This window comes from Acanthopagrus latus, chromosome 7 (genome assembly GCF_904848185.1).
Source record: "Acanthopagrus latus isolate v.2019 chromosome 7, fAcaLat1.1, whole genome shotgun sequence".
NCBI classification, from domain to species: Eukaryota; Metazoa; Chordata; class Actinopteri; order Spariformes; family Sparidae; genus Acanthopagrus; species Acanthopagrus latus.
Genome location: NC_051045.1, coordinates 25,821,735 through 25,839,772, shown reverse-complemented (window position 1 = coordinate 25,839,772; position 18,038 = coordinate 25,821,735). Strand labels below are relative to the sequence as shown.

At 42.3% G+C, this 18,038-nt stretch overlaps 2 protein-coding genes across 9 annotated transcripts in view; one reads left to right on the top strand and one right to left on the bottom strand.

The window, feature by feature from the left end:
- The first annotated feature begins 369 nt into the window (after positions 1 to 369).
- Positions 370 to 8,855, top strand: tmem106c (transmembrane protein 106C). 2 transcript variants are annotated; one of them, XM_037102871.1, is made up of 8 exons: positions 370 to 1,153; positions 1,445 to 1,673; positions 2,541 to 2,604; positions 2,795 to 2,954; positions 3,219 to 3,359; positions 6,294 to 6,343; positions 6,543 to 6,596; positions 7,565 to 8,855. In XM_037102871.1, exons 2-8 carry the CDS (start codon positions 1,460 to 1,462, stop codon positions 7,737 to 7,739), a joined length of 858 nt encoding a protein of 285 aa, XP_036958766.1. In that variant the 5' UTR covers positions 370 to 1,153; positions 1,445 to 1,459; the 3' UTR covers positions 7,740 to 8,855. The 2 variants fall into 2 exon arrangements, with proteins under 2 accessions (XP_036958766.1, XP_036958765.1); XM_037102870.1 differs by having other exon boundaries at positions 370 to 1,673.
- Positions 8,856 to 9,328: 473 nt separating this feature from the next.
- tns2a (tensin 2a) overlaps positions 9,329 to 18,038 on the bottom strand; it is a 61,099-nt gene continuing 52,389 nt past the window's right edge. For 6 of the 7 annotated variants that reach the window (XM_037102861.1, XM_037102862.1, XM_037102863.1 and 3 more), the window contains 10 exons: positions 17,649 to 17,814; positions 15,620 to 16,839; positions 15,374 to 15,505; positions 15,013 to 15,108; positions 14,822 to 14,899; positions 14,496 to 14,573; positions 13,623 to 13,791; positions 12,625 to 12,693; positions 12,266 to 12,295; positions 9,329 to 11,894 (listed from right to left, as the gene is read on the bottom strand). In XM_037102861.1, coding sequence (XP_036958756.1) covers positions 11,756 to 11,894; positions 12,266 to 12,295; positions 12,625 to 12,693; positions 13,623 to 13,791; positions 14,496 to 14,573; positions 14,822 to 14,899; positions 15,013 to 15,108; positions 15,374 to 15,505; positions 15,620 to 16,839; positions 17,649 to 17,814 — 2,177 coding nt within the window. In that variant the 3' untranslated portion in view covers positions 9,329 to 11,755. The remainder of the gene's footprint in view (positions 11,895 to 12,265; positions 12,296 to 12,624; positions 12,694 to 13,622; positions 13,792 to 14,495; positions 14,574 to 14,821; positions 14,900 to 15,012; positions 15,109 to 15,373; positions 15,506 to 15,619; positions 16,840 to 17,648; positions 17,815 to 18,038) is intronic. The other variant, XM_037102867.1, reaches the window with a different exon arrangement.

The following is an 18,038-nucleotide window of genomic DNA, read 5'->3' as shown; positions in this document are numbered from 1 at the left end:
GGGAAGCCATGCCATTACAGAGTGCGGCTAGAAATGCTAAATGCCGTTCTTTTCCCTGCCTGCTCTCGATAATAACTCTTTTAAACTGGTAGGCAAGACACATATGGACTTAGATTGCATTTCCCACGGAGTAATAATCATACATTTTCATCCTTGAGCTGCAGAACTCTACTGCACTGGGTAATCAACTCGCAGGGCTTCCTCACAATGAGCAAGCTGCTGCCCAGTGGTGAGCTGTGTTCTCTTTTCAGTAGAAATCCCGCTAAACTAGCAGATGTTTGATGCCTCGGACTATGTGCTGGGACTCTAATTGTACTGTTGCTTAAGTTTGGTGCTGTTCTGAGCATTATTAGTGACTATGAGTGGCTTTTTGATGGCGGTTTCTTGGTGGAGGCATAGACTGCAGTGTATTGTTATCGTGCGGGGGGTTATACGGTATCACGGTGTGTTAGACCATGGATTAAATTTACACCGAAATATCCCTTTAACATTATTACACCTGGCTAACGGTATCCAACCTTAGTGCGCACCTGTCCAGTTCAAGACAACAGACTTGTATATAGCTTTAAATAAGTCTGACTTTATTCACTCTCAGTATTCACACTTTTGTTTATCGCTCGTCTCGCTCCCTCTATCCCCAAATTGATTGTTCAACTCTGTGTGGCACAGTGTTGGAACACTGGGGTCGTAGAGACGCGGTACTGATAGTGCAGCCGCCCCGAGACGGAGGGAGCTGCGTTAAAACGCTGTCGTCACGTGTAAGAAATATTGAACGTCGCTGATGTGCTTACACGAAAAATTTAGTACGTAGTCTTAAATAGTCTAGTACAGAGAAGGACGAACATTCCCTGATGGCGTACATATACCTTGTCTCGTGCAACTGACAAGAACTGACTTATAAGAACTCTGGATGTATTTTACGCCATCTAGGCAGTCAACAGAGCACCCAATGTATACTAGAGGCTAAATAAACCACTTAATTGCGCTAACGGCTGAATTATTGGCTAGTGGATCGTGCAAAGTACGCAGGGCACGTGAAGGCAACACAAGCGTGGGCATTGTATGCTGTGGTGGTGTGACAGAAGGCGGACAACATGACGAGCTGCTGCAAGCACGGCACCGGGCTGGCCTCGCCGACTTGCTTGGTGTAAAGGTAAGTCCGTCTAACGTTTAAACCGGCAAGTCACAGCAAACTTGTTGAAAACTTTTGTTAGCCGACTAGCTAGCCTGGAGACGCCATCCCGAAACAACGATACATGTTGACGCCGTCATCTGACTGAACGGAGATGGTGACAGTATCAACTGGCGGACACAGGGCACATTCTCTGTCAAACACAGCTGACCTGTCCCTCCTGAGACAATTCACTCACATGTTGCTTGGATTTTTGTTGCCTGAATGACTCCTTCACATCTGGCTAAACTGTTGCTTCTGCGCCCCTTGCAGGCGAGCGGAGCCGCCATGGGGACGCGGTGGTCACGTAGCGGCAGCAGCCTGTCTCTCATCCCGGAGGGGCAGAGCTTTGAGCGGCGGGGAGAGGACAGAGACTCCGACAACGAGTCGTTGGATGGGCTCGGCAGACGGGAGGACATAGCCCAGTTCCCATACGTGGAGTTCACGGGCAGGGACAGTATAACGTGTCCGACATGTCAGGGGACTGGAAGAATACCCTCAGGTGAGCAGAAACGTGTGAAAACCGTCGAGTATAAATCAGAGGAGACGTAGCTAACGTTAGCATGGACACACTGAACTCAGTGCAGATACACCAGCCTGGATAAAGTGTGTTTAAATGAGCATAGAGCGAGGCTTAAAGTGTATGAAACATAGTGCAGTTGCACCACATTCAAATGTACATTTTTAAAGGGTCACCATGTATTCAGGAGAATTTTGATGTTTACTTTGTTAATGAGGGTAAAAACTCAAACTCAGATTTTTTAAATTTTTTTTTACCACTAGTAAATAAACAAGCTGTTCTCAGGGGAGAATGAAGTCCCCAGAACACTGTTTGAAGCTAGAAAGGTGGCAGGGTCCGCCACAGATTCACAACGTAAAACGGTGTGGAATTGTGTTGTCCTTTTTAAGGTTAGTTTGTTTGTTTGGTTTATTCATAATTATCAATAAAAAACAGTCAATGAAGACCTTTCTGCTCTGACTAAAATTTCATAGTACTCCTTTAAGTCTTTCAAATCACTCTCGGACTTTTTAAGCTTATGTGGAGACTTCTTGCAGTCAAACAGTTCATACAGCAGGCCACAGTAAATATCACAAGTTGGCCTATGTGCTTCTTTTCACATTAGCAGTGCTAATCTTGCACCCAAACTGGTATTAAAGAGCCTTATGCAATGTCACTTAATGATGCAGACACTAGAAAAGTGTAGATGACATATTCTAATAGCACTGCACGTGTTATATTGTATTTTAATTCAAGGAAGAGGAAGTTCTTTTTCAGTTACAGAGGCTCTGCCATGTTTCCATAATCAATTTTAAGGGGAGACACTGTTTAATCTGTTACGCGACCTGTTCTTATCCTCCCCACTGACAGATCAAGTGAATGAACTGGTTGCATTGATCCCATACAGCGACCAAAGGCTGCAGCCCCAAAGAACGTAAGTGACCTAAACCTACTAATATGGACTTATGGACATTTTAACTTTCTTGGTGGTCTAAAGACTATATTTCTGCTGCCGCTGTACCTTCTTTTATTTCAGTAGTACTTAAAATATAATGGTATTTACATGTAGTTCAGGCCTGCTGTGTACTGGTTAGTGAGAGAAATTCCATGTTTCTGTGCTGTAGGAAGCTGTATGTGGTCATCTCAGTCGTGTTGTGCCTCCTCGCGTCTGCGCTCGTCGCCTTCTTCCTTTTCCCTCGCACCGTGGTCGTGGTGGATGATGGGATACACTCGGTGACTGTGCGCTTCGACCACACCAATATGAAGGTCCTGATGAACATGACGGTAGGTTTCTTTTTTTCTTTCTTTTTTTTTTTTGACACTTATACTGTCCCTCATCCGTAGGGGTTAAATATTTTTAGATGGACTAATTTGTGTATGTGAAAATTTTGGCACTTCTATGTGTGGAAAAAAAGAAGAATTGTTCAGCTACCACACCCTGCACCAGCATTTTATCTTGGCACATGTTACAAAACATGCTGCGTAACAGTTACTGGAATCTGTATTTCACTGTTTACCTCTCATGCTGACTCGTGTTCTTTCCCTCAGAGCACTCTGAACCTGACCAACCCAAACTTCTTCTCGGTGCTGGTGCAGAGTGTGAGCTGCCAGGTCCTCTACATGAAGACGGTGATCGGCACGCAGCAGCTGAACAACGCCACCACCATCCTGCCGCTCAGCGAGAGTCAGGTAAAATAAGAAGTGCACATTCAGAATGCCTTCAACTGATGAAATTCATATAATTAAATTTTGTAATGCACATTTTAATACAATACATTTTATTTCTTAGTTCCTGTTAAATAATCTAAGACAGAGACAGAACTTAAAGGGATAGTTTTGTGTTTTTTGAAGTAGGGTCACATAAAGTACATATCTATAGTCAATCTGTTCCCCACCGTAATCACCAATCAGCGTAGCCTCCATTTTGGAGAAGCAGAGAGCCGCTCCAGCCCAGACGCTCAGCTTTGTACTGCAGTGAACAGAGTCCAGATGCAAAGCGAATTTTAAGCACCTAAAACAAGGCCCACCTAAAAAAATCTATAACAGTTCAAGTGTAAGTTGTATAGAGACAATTCACAACGCTTTACATCGCCGTCAGACCGCCCTTTCTCTTGGCACTACATTTTCTCAACCGTAGAACCTCCGTATCACTACGTATTAGCGCGACTGGGCCTCACACTGTATTTCGCCGCTCGCAAATCACCTGTTTGGGTCAGAGTTTCAGCGTAGGGATACGGAGGTTCTGTAGTACTTTATATGACCCCACTTCAAAAAACCCAAACTATCTCTTTAATTGTTTTATGATAATAAAAAGTGTACATGCTCCTGTGTACGTATGAGTCATCCAGGGCTGTAATGATACACATATCGAAACTGAAATCGCGACACTCAGATCCACGAACCTGTCTCGCAGTGTGAGAAGGCAAAATCGCCTTCTATGAGCTGTAATCAGCCCCTTTCACACAGAGACGCAGCATTAACACAACAATTCTCGCCAATTCTAAGCCACTGGTCGTTCACACAGAGCGAAGCACCACTGGAGTAAAGACGAACTGCTGTGTAAATCACACAGAAAAGAGACGTGACGGTACACGTCATGATGATGATGTGTGTGTGTGTGTTTTCAAGGTGTTTCCCTGGTGTCCCCTCTGTCAATCTAAACCTGCGGATAAGTTACAGTCATATGGATGCTGTTTTAATGTGTTGTGCTTGAGATCCTGACCCACCAAACATCCTGGAAAGTGACAAAATTACGTTTTTTGCTCTAAATTACATAATCGCCGTCAGTAAACAGGTCGCTGTCTGACTGACCGTCACTGAGATGTTTTTCATCATAAACACTCGGTGAGTTAAAGATATTGCTGGTGACAGATGCTGTTTTTGTGGGAGAAATATGACGAGGATTATGGCTGGACAGGCGGGAGGACAGACGCTGCTCCACGTACACCTGCGGTATTTTTTTGACAGTTACAGTTACTACGGTACCTTTGTCTGGTTCTGTAACGTTGCTTTGTGGGACATTTCTCTTTATTAAGTTGAGTGAAGGACCTGTGGAGTTAACAGACCATCAGATAGATACGCCCTCCATACACACAGCCGGCTCATCTATTCACACTGGTTCAGTTTGCCAATACTGCGCCTCTGATACTATCAGACGAGTATCATATACAGAAGTTATTGAAATGTTACGTTAAAAAAAGGTTTAATAAAAAAAAAAAAATGAACAAATAAATAAAAAATCAAGGTTTGTATCGAACCATGGTGTCAAAAATCATGATACAAACCAAATTGTGAGCTTGGTCTATCTTTACAGCCCTAGAGTCATCATCACTGGTCAGATCAGACTGTAAAGCCTCCTGGTACAGAGTTCAGTATGCAAACAAATGTGTCATCGGTGTGAGGCGTGCTGCCTGTGCGCCTGCTACAGGATGTGGTCTCGCGCTGTTACGAATACGAGCTCGGTTGCACAAACGTTCCAGACTAAATGGTTAAATGCTGAGAGACATCAGTGCGAAAACAACAGACAGCCTCACCCAGTTTAAACTGGAGACTAGATAACATCACTCCCGCTGTCAACAGATCCCATGAGAAAAAACACAAGAACCAACAAGTATTTTCTGTGCAGCCAAAGCCTGGTGATCCCACACACACACTGTTGGGTGTCATAAATACTCGCTGGTCTGTCTGGTCAGTGGCTGAAAACAGTATATGTATAAATAAGGGCTGTGCTGAATGTCTTATTTTTAAATTCAAAACATTCAAAGCTTCTGTTGAGTTTTTTGAATCAAGCTGTTTTGTGGCATTATCACCCAGCAAAAACAGAATCAGATGAGCATCCAGATGAGATTCAACACTCAGTATCAAAACCTTTCCCCAGAATTGCTCCACTTTTGTCTGCAGCGGTCTTCTGAATGTTGTTGAAAGAGCAGAGTTTGTTAGATAAAAACATGTTGTAAATTTTGGAAGTTATGACATCTTTTTTTTTTTTCCTCAGTATTTTGTGACATTTAGACATTGCAACACTCTAATCTGTATTTGCAGCTGGGCAAAAAATATGAGGTTTAAACAGAATGAATTGACACTGCAGCATTTGAATGTTGATACACTGTAGAATATAAATGTTCAGCTTCATACTGTTCAGTATGGCCTTATATTAAATGTACCTCTGATTGTTCATTTCCTGTTTTTAAAGATTTAAAGAAGTGAGAGATGCACTAACACGTTTATATTTTGATCTTTTCATAGTGATGGCAACAGAAATCTAACATTCACTAGCCTTATCCTTAATGGTCCTTCAGCTGCTCTGCACTGTAAGATGCATCTGTTAGGGGATGGGGATCCTGATGGGTTCCCTTAAGGAATCCCCAGCAAAAAAAAAGCAATCACTTAATTTCACTATATTCCATCCATTAGTAACACAGTGACCCTGTGTATGAAGCTAAAGCTAAGCTAAACGTCTTTCAAAGAGGAAGCCTCTCACGCAAACCCTTGTATAAATTAGCTTTAAGCCATTTCTCACTGCTGACAGGATAGCTACGTATTTGGCATCAAGTTTCTGTGTCATCATCTCCAGATACCAACACATTGGGTTTTATTGTTGTCTAACGTGTCGATCTCCTGCAGGTCAACTATACGGTCAGCGTGGAGATTGGCAGCAGCGCACCATACGTCTAGTAAGTGTTTCTGCCTGGACCTCGTCCAAACAGCTCATCATTGTCATGTAGAAAGCTCGAATGTCCATCGTATCCCTGAGATTTAGTCGTAGAGAGACAGAATAATTGAAGGTGAAAGGCGAGTTTTTACACAAACCTTCACTGAAGTCATCTTTCCAGTGTGGCAAACTAAACATTTTCTGTTCTGTGTCTCTTTCAGTGCCTTCTGCACCATGCCCAGCATAAAGGTCCACAACATTGTGGTATATATGCAGTAAGTATCTCTTTACTCTGAGGAAATGCTTCATGCATACATTTTTGTCCTGTAACTTCTGAGACCTTTTTTTCATTTTACTTTTTCTGTACTGTCATTATTGTTTTGATACTTTTTTTTAAGTAGCACTCCTCAATTACCAGTAAAAATCTTGAGTTCAGTATCTTAAGTAAATGCACAGAGGTAATGGCACCAAAGTACTGTACATTTAAGGTATCGAAAGGTAACAGTATAGTACTTGTTGTCCATTATGCTTTCCCAGTACTATATATTATAAGATATTCTAAACCAATAGCCTATGTGTGAACAGCATTTTTGTTGAGTACTAACGGTGTACTCAAGTTGAGCTTAAAAGCATAAGCTCTTCCCATGAAGACGCATCTGTCCTTAAAACCTTTGTGAAATCAGAATATTTCATTTAAATCAGCTTAGTTAAATTTTTATCTTGAAAGAATGATGCAGGTTGTAGCAGTGAAACTGTGAAAAAGTTCCCTTTTTGAAAGTTTTTGAAACAAGTTAATCTTCGGTGAAAACGAGTTAAAATACTCATGCTTTAGTTAAAAAAAAAAACCCGTCTAAGCATTTCTGTTGGAATATTTCATCACATTTCTAGCAGCTGATAATTGTGTTATTTCTGCTGCATCATCCTGATCCTCTGCAAATAGTCAAAAGACAGTGTTATTTGGTCTGGTGTCATGTTAGATCACTCTGAGAGATGGCGTTACCACAAAAAGGCGCTTCCTCAATGAGGAGCTTGTGCCCCATCACTTACATACAAACTGTAGTTTAACCAAAATAACCAAAATGTCACACATTGGAAGGAACTGGACCTCTTGATTCTGTAGGTGCAGTTTTTTCCCTTCCATCTGGTAGATCACGAATCTTAATTTGTCAGGAGCTAATTTCGTGTGATCCAGCAGCATTTGTGCAGCAGCTCGAGTTTGTGTCTCTTCCTGTCTTGTTTTCAGAACCACGGTGAAAACCTCATACATGGTGCGAACATCCCAGAACAGCCTGGAGGACTATCACTACATAGACTGTGGCTCCAACACCACACACCACCAGACGGCAAGGCAGCACCAGCACCTCTCCTCCACCCTCACACCAGCCACAACCACAGCAGTCGGCACCCCTCTGCTGTGAGAGGAAAGACAGCGATCACGTTTTTTTCTTTTCACGATGGATTTTTTTCCAAACAAAACCACCAGCAGCAAAATACCAAATGGTGCTTTTCTTTGAGGCTCGCACAGGAAAGGTAACATTAAGTAGCTGGGTTTTTGGAAAACTTGAGTTTTCACTGGACAGGCCAGAGGGAACAGATGAGTGGTTTGTTAGTCACCGATATTTCTCGCCACTTTTTTAACTTGCATTTGAAGCGCTTGATCTCACCATGTCTGCCAAGTGTATAAATGCAGTTTGGTAATTTCAGACACTCAGCGCTCTGAGGCTTCGTGTTGGAAGCTGGACAGAGGAAGCTCTTTTCTTAAAGGGGAACAGCCAACAAACAAGTGGCACTGATGGCACTTTGTCCTAGCTTTAATTAACACTGCATCAGGAGAGTACTCCCCAGCATTGCTTGAATGACTTTTGGTATTGTTACACTGTAGAAGAAGGAGCTGGCCTGCTGTTACTGTTCTGGATTTAATGCAGCTACAGGAGGGACTGTTTCATGACTGTTTTTGCACCTTGAAACCGGGACATACTGTTAAACACATTGCTTTGGCTGTGTTATTTAACTCTTTCTGAAACATATCACAGATGTTTTTAAATGAATTGATAAGTTATTTCTTGGTACCTCTCATCACAGCAGGTCGAAACACTCTGATTTTAAATGCGGGGTTATATTGTAGGTCCATAGTGTTACAGAGAGGGAGGCTTTTCTCAGACTGGATTTCTTAAAGTATCAGCTCATGTGTTGATGTGATTGACTGATTGTGTTACTGTTATCTGAAGTATCCTAGCTACACCCCTGTGGCTTATTGATCAGTCTCATCACAGACTGAAACCTGACATCATCAAAATACTTCTGCTACAGTATCTGCTCTGTAAACATTCGTCTGTTGTGACTTCATGACTTGAAAATGGAGACAAAGTGAAACAAGTGTGATTTGAGTTTTTTTTTCTATTTTTTTTTTTTTTTAAGGGACTTTGTACATTTATGAAAGATTTTACCATGTATTTTTAAAAATACAGTTTTCTGTCATGATTGGTTCTAAAATACATTAAAACAAGTTGTGAATAAATAAATAATTACCAATTGTTGTTTCAGAAACTTTTTTTTTTTTTTTGGCCAACAGTTTAGTCTATTAATTTGTCAGTTAATCATCAACTACATCGTCAAAGTTTTGGAGTCACCTAGAAAACGCTGGAGTTCACCAAATGAGTTGCGAAATGAATAGAAAATATAGCAATAATACAGTAGTTGCCCTAAAATTCTTAATTTGCTGCAATTTCAGCTTTGCAGATCTTCGACACACTCGTCAGATTGTTGAAAAAATTTCACTCCATGCTTCCTGAATCCAGAGCTAATACATGTTTGGATGACACTGTAGGCCTACAGAGCCAAGACCAACACTTGTAAAGAGTTGATGCAGGCTGCAAGGCTGTGTGAAACAACAAGATGAATATCGTCTGAGGAAAATCATCAGCAGGTACAGTAAGTCTAACAAAAATAACAGCCGGTCGCAGACATCCAAACCAGGAATCCCAAATATCGTCTGACCCAAACGCACTTCAGGTACCACATCATTTCAGTTTAATTGTATTCATAATTGTTTTTGCATACAAAATAGCATGATATCCTTTTTCAAACAAACAAAATGCTTCCTTTTTAATGTCTCATACGCTGTCCTATAGCTGCATGTGAAAATATATTACTACATAATACAGAGATCGACGAGAAAACAGACCACAATATATTATCGCTGTAATACAAGTAGTGTTTTTCTTGGTTTTTACCAAACAAGGCAACACACTAAATAAATGCATGGTACAAATACAAGAAGCAATAAGTACAAAAATATAGCTGGATAAACGCTTATTAATACAAGAGTGCTTCGTCTTTGGTTATGTACGTCTGTCTTTAGGTCGCTGGCTTGCTTGTGTGTGTTGACCTGTGTGTCTTTGTTGACTTCATATCTGCGTGTGTATGTTTTTTTTCTAATGAATTTGGTCACATGTGAAGCAGTGAACGGCAAACATTTCACGGCAATGGTGCGATTTCACACTGCACGTCCTTCTCTGTCCAGCTTTTTCCCCGTTTCACATACTTGTCTTTAAAAGTGGACGTAACGGTATCCAACATGTTCCCCTAAACGCCCTCGACACACACACACACACACACACTCACTCACTCCGCTCCCTCGCACACATTAAAAGTTAAAAACCCCACATTCATGTTTACTTTCATTAGAGTTATGTCTCTCTCTCGCTCCCATTATTAAGTGTATGTGAGTGAAAAAAAAACACGATTGTCGATTATGATTAAATGTGTTACACTTAGAAAAGTGCTGTTGAAGGCAAGAGTGGCTGTAAATATGCTGTACATACATCAGAATACCTGAACACCTCGAGATATGGACACTGAATTACATCATCAGGGCTTTGGTCACTTTTTTATACAGAGAAAAATAAGGGATTTTATAACAATACAAAATATAAACACCTGCTGTTATTAAAGGCAGTTATGTCGAAAATGTTGAACATTAATAAGGCTGTGCTGCCCCAAAACAGTGCAAGGAAATGTCCTCTTTGTATTCACGCCACACAGTCTCTCTGTGTGTCCTTAAAGCTGCTTCGTTACGATCACTGTTACACCCAACACCAGTCTGAGCACGATGATAGAAGCTGTGTTTAACCATCACTTAAACCCGGAGCCTGTATCATGAAGCTTCTTCTGAGCCTGACCTGACAGATCCTGGAAAAGTGGCATCATGAAGCTGGTTATCAGGTTGTATTTTTCCTTATATTCTAGACAAAAGCAACAATTGAAGAACATTTCTTTAGGCAATCTTTGTTAGGAATGTGACAGTAAACATTCTGGTCTATCTGTGTGGTTGTTGTTCGGTCAGATTTTCTTCCAAACTGACCAAAAAAACCCCACCAACTGCCATCGGATTCTGATTAACATGTTGCTAAATCCTTATCAGCGCACAGAACTATGCAACACCACTTTATTTCTCAGTGAGCCCTGCCTGTATTTCAGGGATACAAAAATCTGGGCCTTTAATATGAGTTGAGATGAAATGAAGGTGCACACATGGCATCAAAAGACCACACCAAAAGATTCCAACACTGCTGAAAGATAAAATTAGTCACATTTTGGTGTGTTTTGTCTCACGCTGAGCAATATCGTTCCCACGATCTCTCTCCCTACACTTCAAGTCTGCAGCTTCACTGTCAATATTGACCAAAAAAAGTGAAAAACACAATTTAAAAGTTCAGATAGCCTAAAGAAGAGAAATTAAACCTTGATTAAAAGGAACATACAGCACAAAAGAGTACTGCTGTATATGGGTGGAAAAAGTACTATAAATTATTTTCTGGATCCAGAGGAAGCTGCATGTAATATGACAAATTGTCTCACTCAATGGATAAATTGCATTGTGGGTAATGTAGGCACCAAGACCTGCAAACACGCTTTAATGTAATTCTCTGTACTGAACCAGCTTCATGACGTCAGGAATCTTAAATCCAGCCCAGTAACAGCTGGTGATCTGTCTTCATGAAACAGGCCCCCTGGTAGATGTGCAAGCTTTTTCTTTCTTGGATTGAGGAGATATCCTCTGTAGCCTCCCTGTCCTCGGAGGAGCTGTGACACTAAACATCATGGCTGTGCATGAACGCTGTGTTTTTTTCATCTAATAATCCTTTACTATATTAGAGATTTGGAAATGTAGTGCTATTTTACTGTCAACCAGCCCTTTAGGGACAGGGGCAAGAGTGGAAACTGTACAAATGAAAAACCAGATGTAGGAATCAACTGCCTTTTAAATGTCTTACAAAAAAAATGGAAATCTTTGTCACAGCTGCTGATGGACAAAGCTGACATCAGAAAACACAAAGCAGTGGCTCTCGGCCATCGCTGCCGTCAACAGCCTTGTCGGTACTACACACTGCATGTCGCTGCTCTGAGTCCGGCTTCCTGTCTTTGTCTCCCTCTACCGGCGTGGCGACAACATGACCTTGTTGATAAAGTTGACGATGGCCGAGGCGGGCTGATCGGGGTCCAGCTCGGCGAACAGGTGGCAAACGTTCTCTGCCAAGCTGCCCGGCTTCTTGGCTACGAAGCCAAACACCCTGAGAGGGAAGGGGTCGGGGAGGGGAACGAGGATGTGAGGGGAAAAAAGGAGGGGAGGACAAGTGAGTGAGCAGAGGAAGTGAACTGCGCAAATATTTAGTTTGTCATGCAAGTAAGGCAACTGTTTGTTTCTATAAACCTAGAGACTTAACTACAATGAAATAATTAGTATTATGTAATATGAAGTCATGTGGGACTTGATTTTCTTTGTTAAATCATGTTTGCTCAGATGATTTTGCCAAGATCTCTCACGCAATCTGATGCCATGCAGAGGCTCTAAATACATCACTGACTTCACAGCCATGGGTGAATCAACACACCCCTTTCTAAAACACACACTCTGACTCTCAAACACAAACAGAGCACTTACTTAACAGTGGTGTTGTCTGAGTTAGTCCACCTAAAGCCAAGAGAGACAGAAACAAGACTCAGACACACACACACACACACACACTGGCAGAGCTGCCAAACAAGCTGATGCAGCTGCAGCCTTAGCCGACGTGCTTGCTAACATAACAACTGGTCTGACGTGCATGGTCACATGTTCACGCACTAACAAATGCACATAACAGACATACAGATCCATGCGAGGGGGTCACGGCAACAGATGCAGTGCATGATCATGGGTGCAGTGAATGACCGTGGTGATGTGTTTATGAGTTCTGGTTCCAGCTACAGCTACAATCAACTGAGATCCCGATTGTCTTTGAGGTCTTTGTCGTCACCTACCTCCTGTCCTTAGGGTCGATGCTGCTGAAAGTTACGCTGTTCACTGGGTAATGTCTCCTGAAGAAAACCCTAGAAGAAGAAGGATACAGATTGAACAAGAAAGGACAGAACAAACCTTTCAATTCTAAATCAGCCGTCATTAAAATGTAACGAGAGCCCAATAGCCTTGTAGATGGTGGTGCAGTGCTGTCCGTCATCATTGTAATACTGACTACATTATTTAAGGAACTGGTCCCAAAATGAATATCCAGTCATTTCCCTCTCACATCCAGGCTGATGGAAATTCAGGTGAAGTTTTGTAGACCATTAAACATTTCTGGAGCATTCTCCGAAACAACTACTACAAACAAAAGTTTTTTAAGAAAATAAATAAATAGCAAAAAAACCCCCCATAAAATTAAAAAATACAGCCATCTGGCGTAATGTAAGACCAGAGATCTGATATTAATTTGAAAACACTCAGCTTGTGTGTTGACTTGAGGTGGGCTGCACGCTAACACCTATAGCTTAGCAGCTACATGAAGATTTCCAAGTAGAAAGGGTGTAAACAATGTATTTTCAAATCAATTTGGGCATTCCTGAGACTTGGATTACGCTGAATGAGCAGCATAGTCATTTCATTTTTTTTCAGAATTATTTATGTTCTAAAAGATATATCCTGATCTACTTCAGCTGTTTAAGAGAATGCTGCATTGCTGTTTTGCTGCAATACTTGACTAGGAAACCACACCTGATTTTCCATCAGCATGGTGAGCAAATAATGACTGAATTTCCTTTTCTGGAGGAACCCCTAACATGTTAAAGGAGTTATTAAGTATTTCAGAGAGGACACTTTGTAATTTAATTTTAATCTATTGCCTAGAGTGTGACCCCAACAGGCAAACTGTCATTACACTTCCAAATAAGGTAAAGAATGATGTCATAGTACATTTTGTAAGTACTGAGGAGAAAAGTATGTCACTTTTTTTTTTAACATTATGTAAGTATTCATCTCTTACCTGCGTTGACTGTCGGTCAGTGTGATGCCCTGTGATGTCACCTTAAACTGGACCACAGTGGCAGCAGGACGTGGGTTGCGACCCAGTGTAGCATCTGTTGCCTTGGCGATGGCCTGGGGGCCGGTCAGAGACTCTGTTTCCACAGAGTTCAGGTAGAGGACGTTACAGGCTGAGGGGAGACAGACAGAGAGGTCAGCAGAATGAGCAGCGAGATGAAGGACTGACCTCGAAGTCGCCCTGAAAAGTCAGGTTTAGTTTAAGTTAAATATTCCGGCATTTTCTTCCTTTTTTTTCCTTTCTATTATTTCATATATTTGTAGTTACGAAAGAGGATTAGGGCCACATGAGAAATTTTCTGAAGTTCTGATTTAAAAGCCAGAATTAAAGTCAGAATTCTGAGAATAAAGTCAGAATTTTGAGAAAAAATTCATAATTCTGAGAATAAATTCGGAATTCTGACTTTCATCTCAGAATTCTGACTTTTTAAAGTCAGCGCTCAAAAAAATTTCACATGTGCAGAATTCTGACTTTTTTCTCAGAATTCTGACGTTATTCCTAAAATTCTGACTTTAAAGTCAGAACTCAAAAAAATAAAATCACATGTGCAGAATTTCGACATTGTCAAAATGCCACATGTGGCCATAATCCTCTTCTGTATGTAGTAATATTGGTACATGCATTATAAGATTATTTTCAACCTAGTTGTTAGACAACCTTTTAATTGATAATGTTATTTTTTTTTCTGTACAAAATTACAGCTCTGCCAAAGATTGTATGATGTAAAAATAATAAACTCTACCTCTGTAAAGTACTGCACATACAAAGAAAATAATTTGACCTCTTTTGGAAGAGAAGGCAGGATGGTGAACTCACCTGCTCCTTGTTTTAGCAGGTCAGCAGCCGTGCTGATGTTACTGACTGGTTGAACCTCTGGCACCTCCCCTATCAGATCTGACAACACAGGGATTAATAAGAATCAGTTATTTCCGATAAATGTGCATTTGGGTAAATTACTCTCCTAACATGTACAGGTTACCACTGTAGGGCTTAAAGGAACATTTCATGCCTTATTTGATATGTCCAAAACAGAAAACTAATGAGCCACAGACAAAACAACTGATTGACTAAATAATAATAATAATAATAATAATAATAATAATAATAGTAATAATAATTAGATTAATCAAAGCAGTACCAACCTTTTTCTGGGATCTTCAGAGCACAGGGCAAAGAAATGGGCGTGATGGAGTGTTGGTAGACCAATGCAGAGAGACTCCCTGAGGATAACAGATAACAGTAAAACTCCTTTACATTCCCTTAAGCTGCCTCTTTTGTGGCACTAAAAATGTTTCCCTAAAAAGCATCCTAAGGCCTGAGAAAGAGAATTTACCGAAGTAGGGCTCATTCTGACATCCTTTGATCTTCACTCCTCGAGGTCCTGTTTCTATTAGGAAGTGTCTGACCAGCTGTTCCAGAGGGTCGCTCACTGTAACAGCAGAGAGTTACAGTAAACAAGCTGCAAATCATATTGTGTACCACAGCAAATGTTAAACGAGTGAAATGTGACATAAATAGCCTTTTAAAACAAGTCACCATCTACTTTATGTTACTATGAAAATGCTGTGAAGCTCAAGACATGTTCGGTGGACTAAGCAATGTCTCCTGATGTTACATCAGCATGAGTAAAACATGATGAACTTTCATTTCTGCATCAACCTTTACTTTAATGGTGTAAACATAATTTTTTTTACCCTTGCTGTTGTGGTTGCTGACATTGGGAGGAGGTGTAGCCACCTTCAAAGCCAGGCCATAAGCTCCCTGGAAAGAGTTGCTGTCCCTGATTAGGAAAGTCCCTGGCTCTCTCTCCTTCAGAGCTGCAATTGCTACAATCAAGCACAACCAAAATGTTACTTTTCTGAGATGTACAGAACATAAATTCCTGTGTGTTCATTTTTTTTCTTAAATTAAATACAGAGTTATAACCCTTTAAGACCTACCTTGCTCTCTGGAGATGCCAGGCTTGTACCAGAACCTTGAACTGTCCTGAACAAACTTCACACTGACCCGGTTTGCATTCTCAGCCTCCACAGATTCCTCCCCATCATTTTGGCCTGCAGGGGGAGCAATTTCCCCAACCGTGGGAGAGAATGTGACATGGTGCTGATGCTGGGCAGTGTTGTTGGTGGAGGGAGGCACATGGCCCACAGCTGGCCTCAGAGTTCCCACGCCATCGTTGGGTGAACCTGGATGGGTGGGTGGATGACGCTTCTCTGGCAGGGGTGGCTGGGGGTGAGGAAGGGGGATGGAAATTGTGGAATAGTTGGAGTAGGAGGACGGGTGGAGTTGAGGAGTGTGAGCGGAGTAGCAGGGCCTCTTGTTGGTGTCCTGAGTGGGAGCTTGTCCAGCAGCACTGTGCTCCATGCCCGGGTAGTGGTGGTGCGGGGGGCCTTGCTGCTGGATGTAGTTCGGATGGTGGGGGTCAGACCCACCCAACATCAACTTCCTACCCAAAGTGGCAAAGCCAGGGACTGGAGCATCAGAGACTGGGGAGCCTTCCATACTGCTGGACATGTGCTGTGGGGATGATGGTGCTGCTGGGGTTGGAGATGCAGGGGCAGATGTGGTGCTGTGGGTAAGGGTGGTGGGTTTTGGGGTTTCTGGGTGAGGTTCCCTGTTTGGAGAAGATGGGATGACCTGTGCTGGGGTCGGCCTGGTCATTCCTGAGGCTTGAGTTTGAGTCTGGCTCTGAGGCTGGGAAACTTCCTGTGCCACATTAGAAGGCAGGGAAGCAGCCTCTGAGGGATGGGGGGTCTGCACACTGAGGGGGCCAGGTTGGGGGAGTCTTTCTGGGGATGAAGGAGCCTGGCAGATTCCCTGGTTTGTTGTGGCTGTAGTTGCAGAGTTAAAAGAAGAGGTGTTCTGTGTTGCTGAAGCTGAGGGTGTATCAGTGCTACAGTGCTGCTGGTGGGGAGAGGTGGGGGATGTGTCTGTTGTTACAGTGCAGTGGTTGTGGGGTTGTGGATGTATCGGTATGGCTGGTGTGTCTTTGGCAGCCTGAGACATGGACGATGGCTCTGTGCTGCTTTTTTGGCTTTCAGAAGATTCATGGACGATAATATCAGTACGATAGTTTCCGTCCTGGGACTGGGAGGCCTCGTAGTCACTGCTGAGGATGTCCGTTGTCCGGATCTCATACTCTCTCCCTCCTGGACTTGGGCTAAAATGGACAGACATAACTATTACTTTCACAGACCTGTTTATGGTTTGAATGTTTCTAAAATTTCTCTCCGAATATGTAATCATCAACACCCCATTATCATCTAGTTGCAACATGTGATCTGAATCTGTTATCTGGATATGTCAGTCCCTTCTCCTTCGAGATCCAATCAAAACGCAGGCCAAATCAAAATTATTTGTGGGGTTTTTCCACTGCAACCTTTGGCCACACCCTGTCACACTGAGTCCCGCTGATTTGCTTTTCCATCACCAGTTTAACAGGTCAGGTTGAGCCAAGCCACGCCTGGGATGGACCACCTCTGAAGCAGGGCCGAAGTGCACCCATTATCAAAGCAGGCTGTGGTGCTGTCTTGTGACAGTGGCTAACCAATGACAAGCTATTAAATAACTGCTAAATAGGAGGGGACTTTTATCCTGAAGATTTTGCAGGAAAGTGTGTTCACTACAGAATTTGCTGCAAGAAGAAAGAAATTTGCAACAAATAACAACATACCTTCTAATTGCCCTAATGTAATGCACATGCAAATCCCTGCCACACTAGGCTGACATGTTGATTCAAGCAGAGTCAAGCCAAGTCAGCACGCGTATGGAAAAGCCCCGAAGGTTGTTTATCAATATCAGTTATTAATGCCAAGGCCTGCTGATCAGATGCCATGGTCCAGATAATGTTTCGTTATTGGTATTTCCCCCAGCTCAGATATTGTCAGCAGTGAGTAGCCAACCTTGGCAGTTATGGAACCCTCTAGACTGACGATACCTTCCCTCTTGGTACAAGAGTAAATATAATACCTTTCCTGTGTGCGTAGAGGGCTGCTGGTGTGGACAGGAGTTGGCGGTCCAGACATGTCAGACGGCGTGGAGCATGCAGCGTGGCCATCTCTGTGGACCCTCTTGAAGGAACCGTGAGTGATGTGATCCCTCCAGCCCACACTCTCACCAGAGCTTCTTAGGCCGTCTGGAAAGGAAGGGAACAATGGATTACATTAACAAAAGTATCAGCTGGGGTCATAGTATGCCCTGTTAATGTTTATTAAAATTCAAGAAAAAAGGGTGACATTATGAGTAGTCTGTCAGGCATCTATTGAGTAAGGACAAATTATTCAGTGTGTGCTGTTGTTGATTACAGATCATTTATACCAGTTCCCAGTTCCTGTTGCTGAAGGACAACATATTACTGAG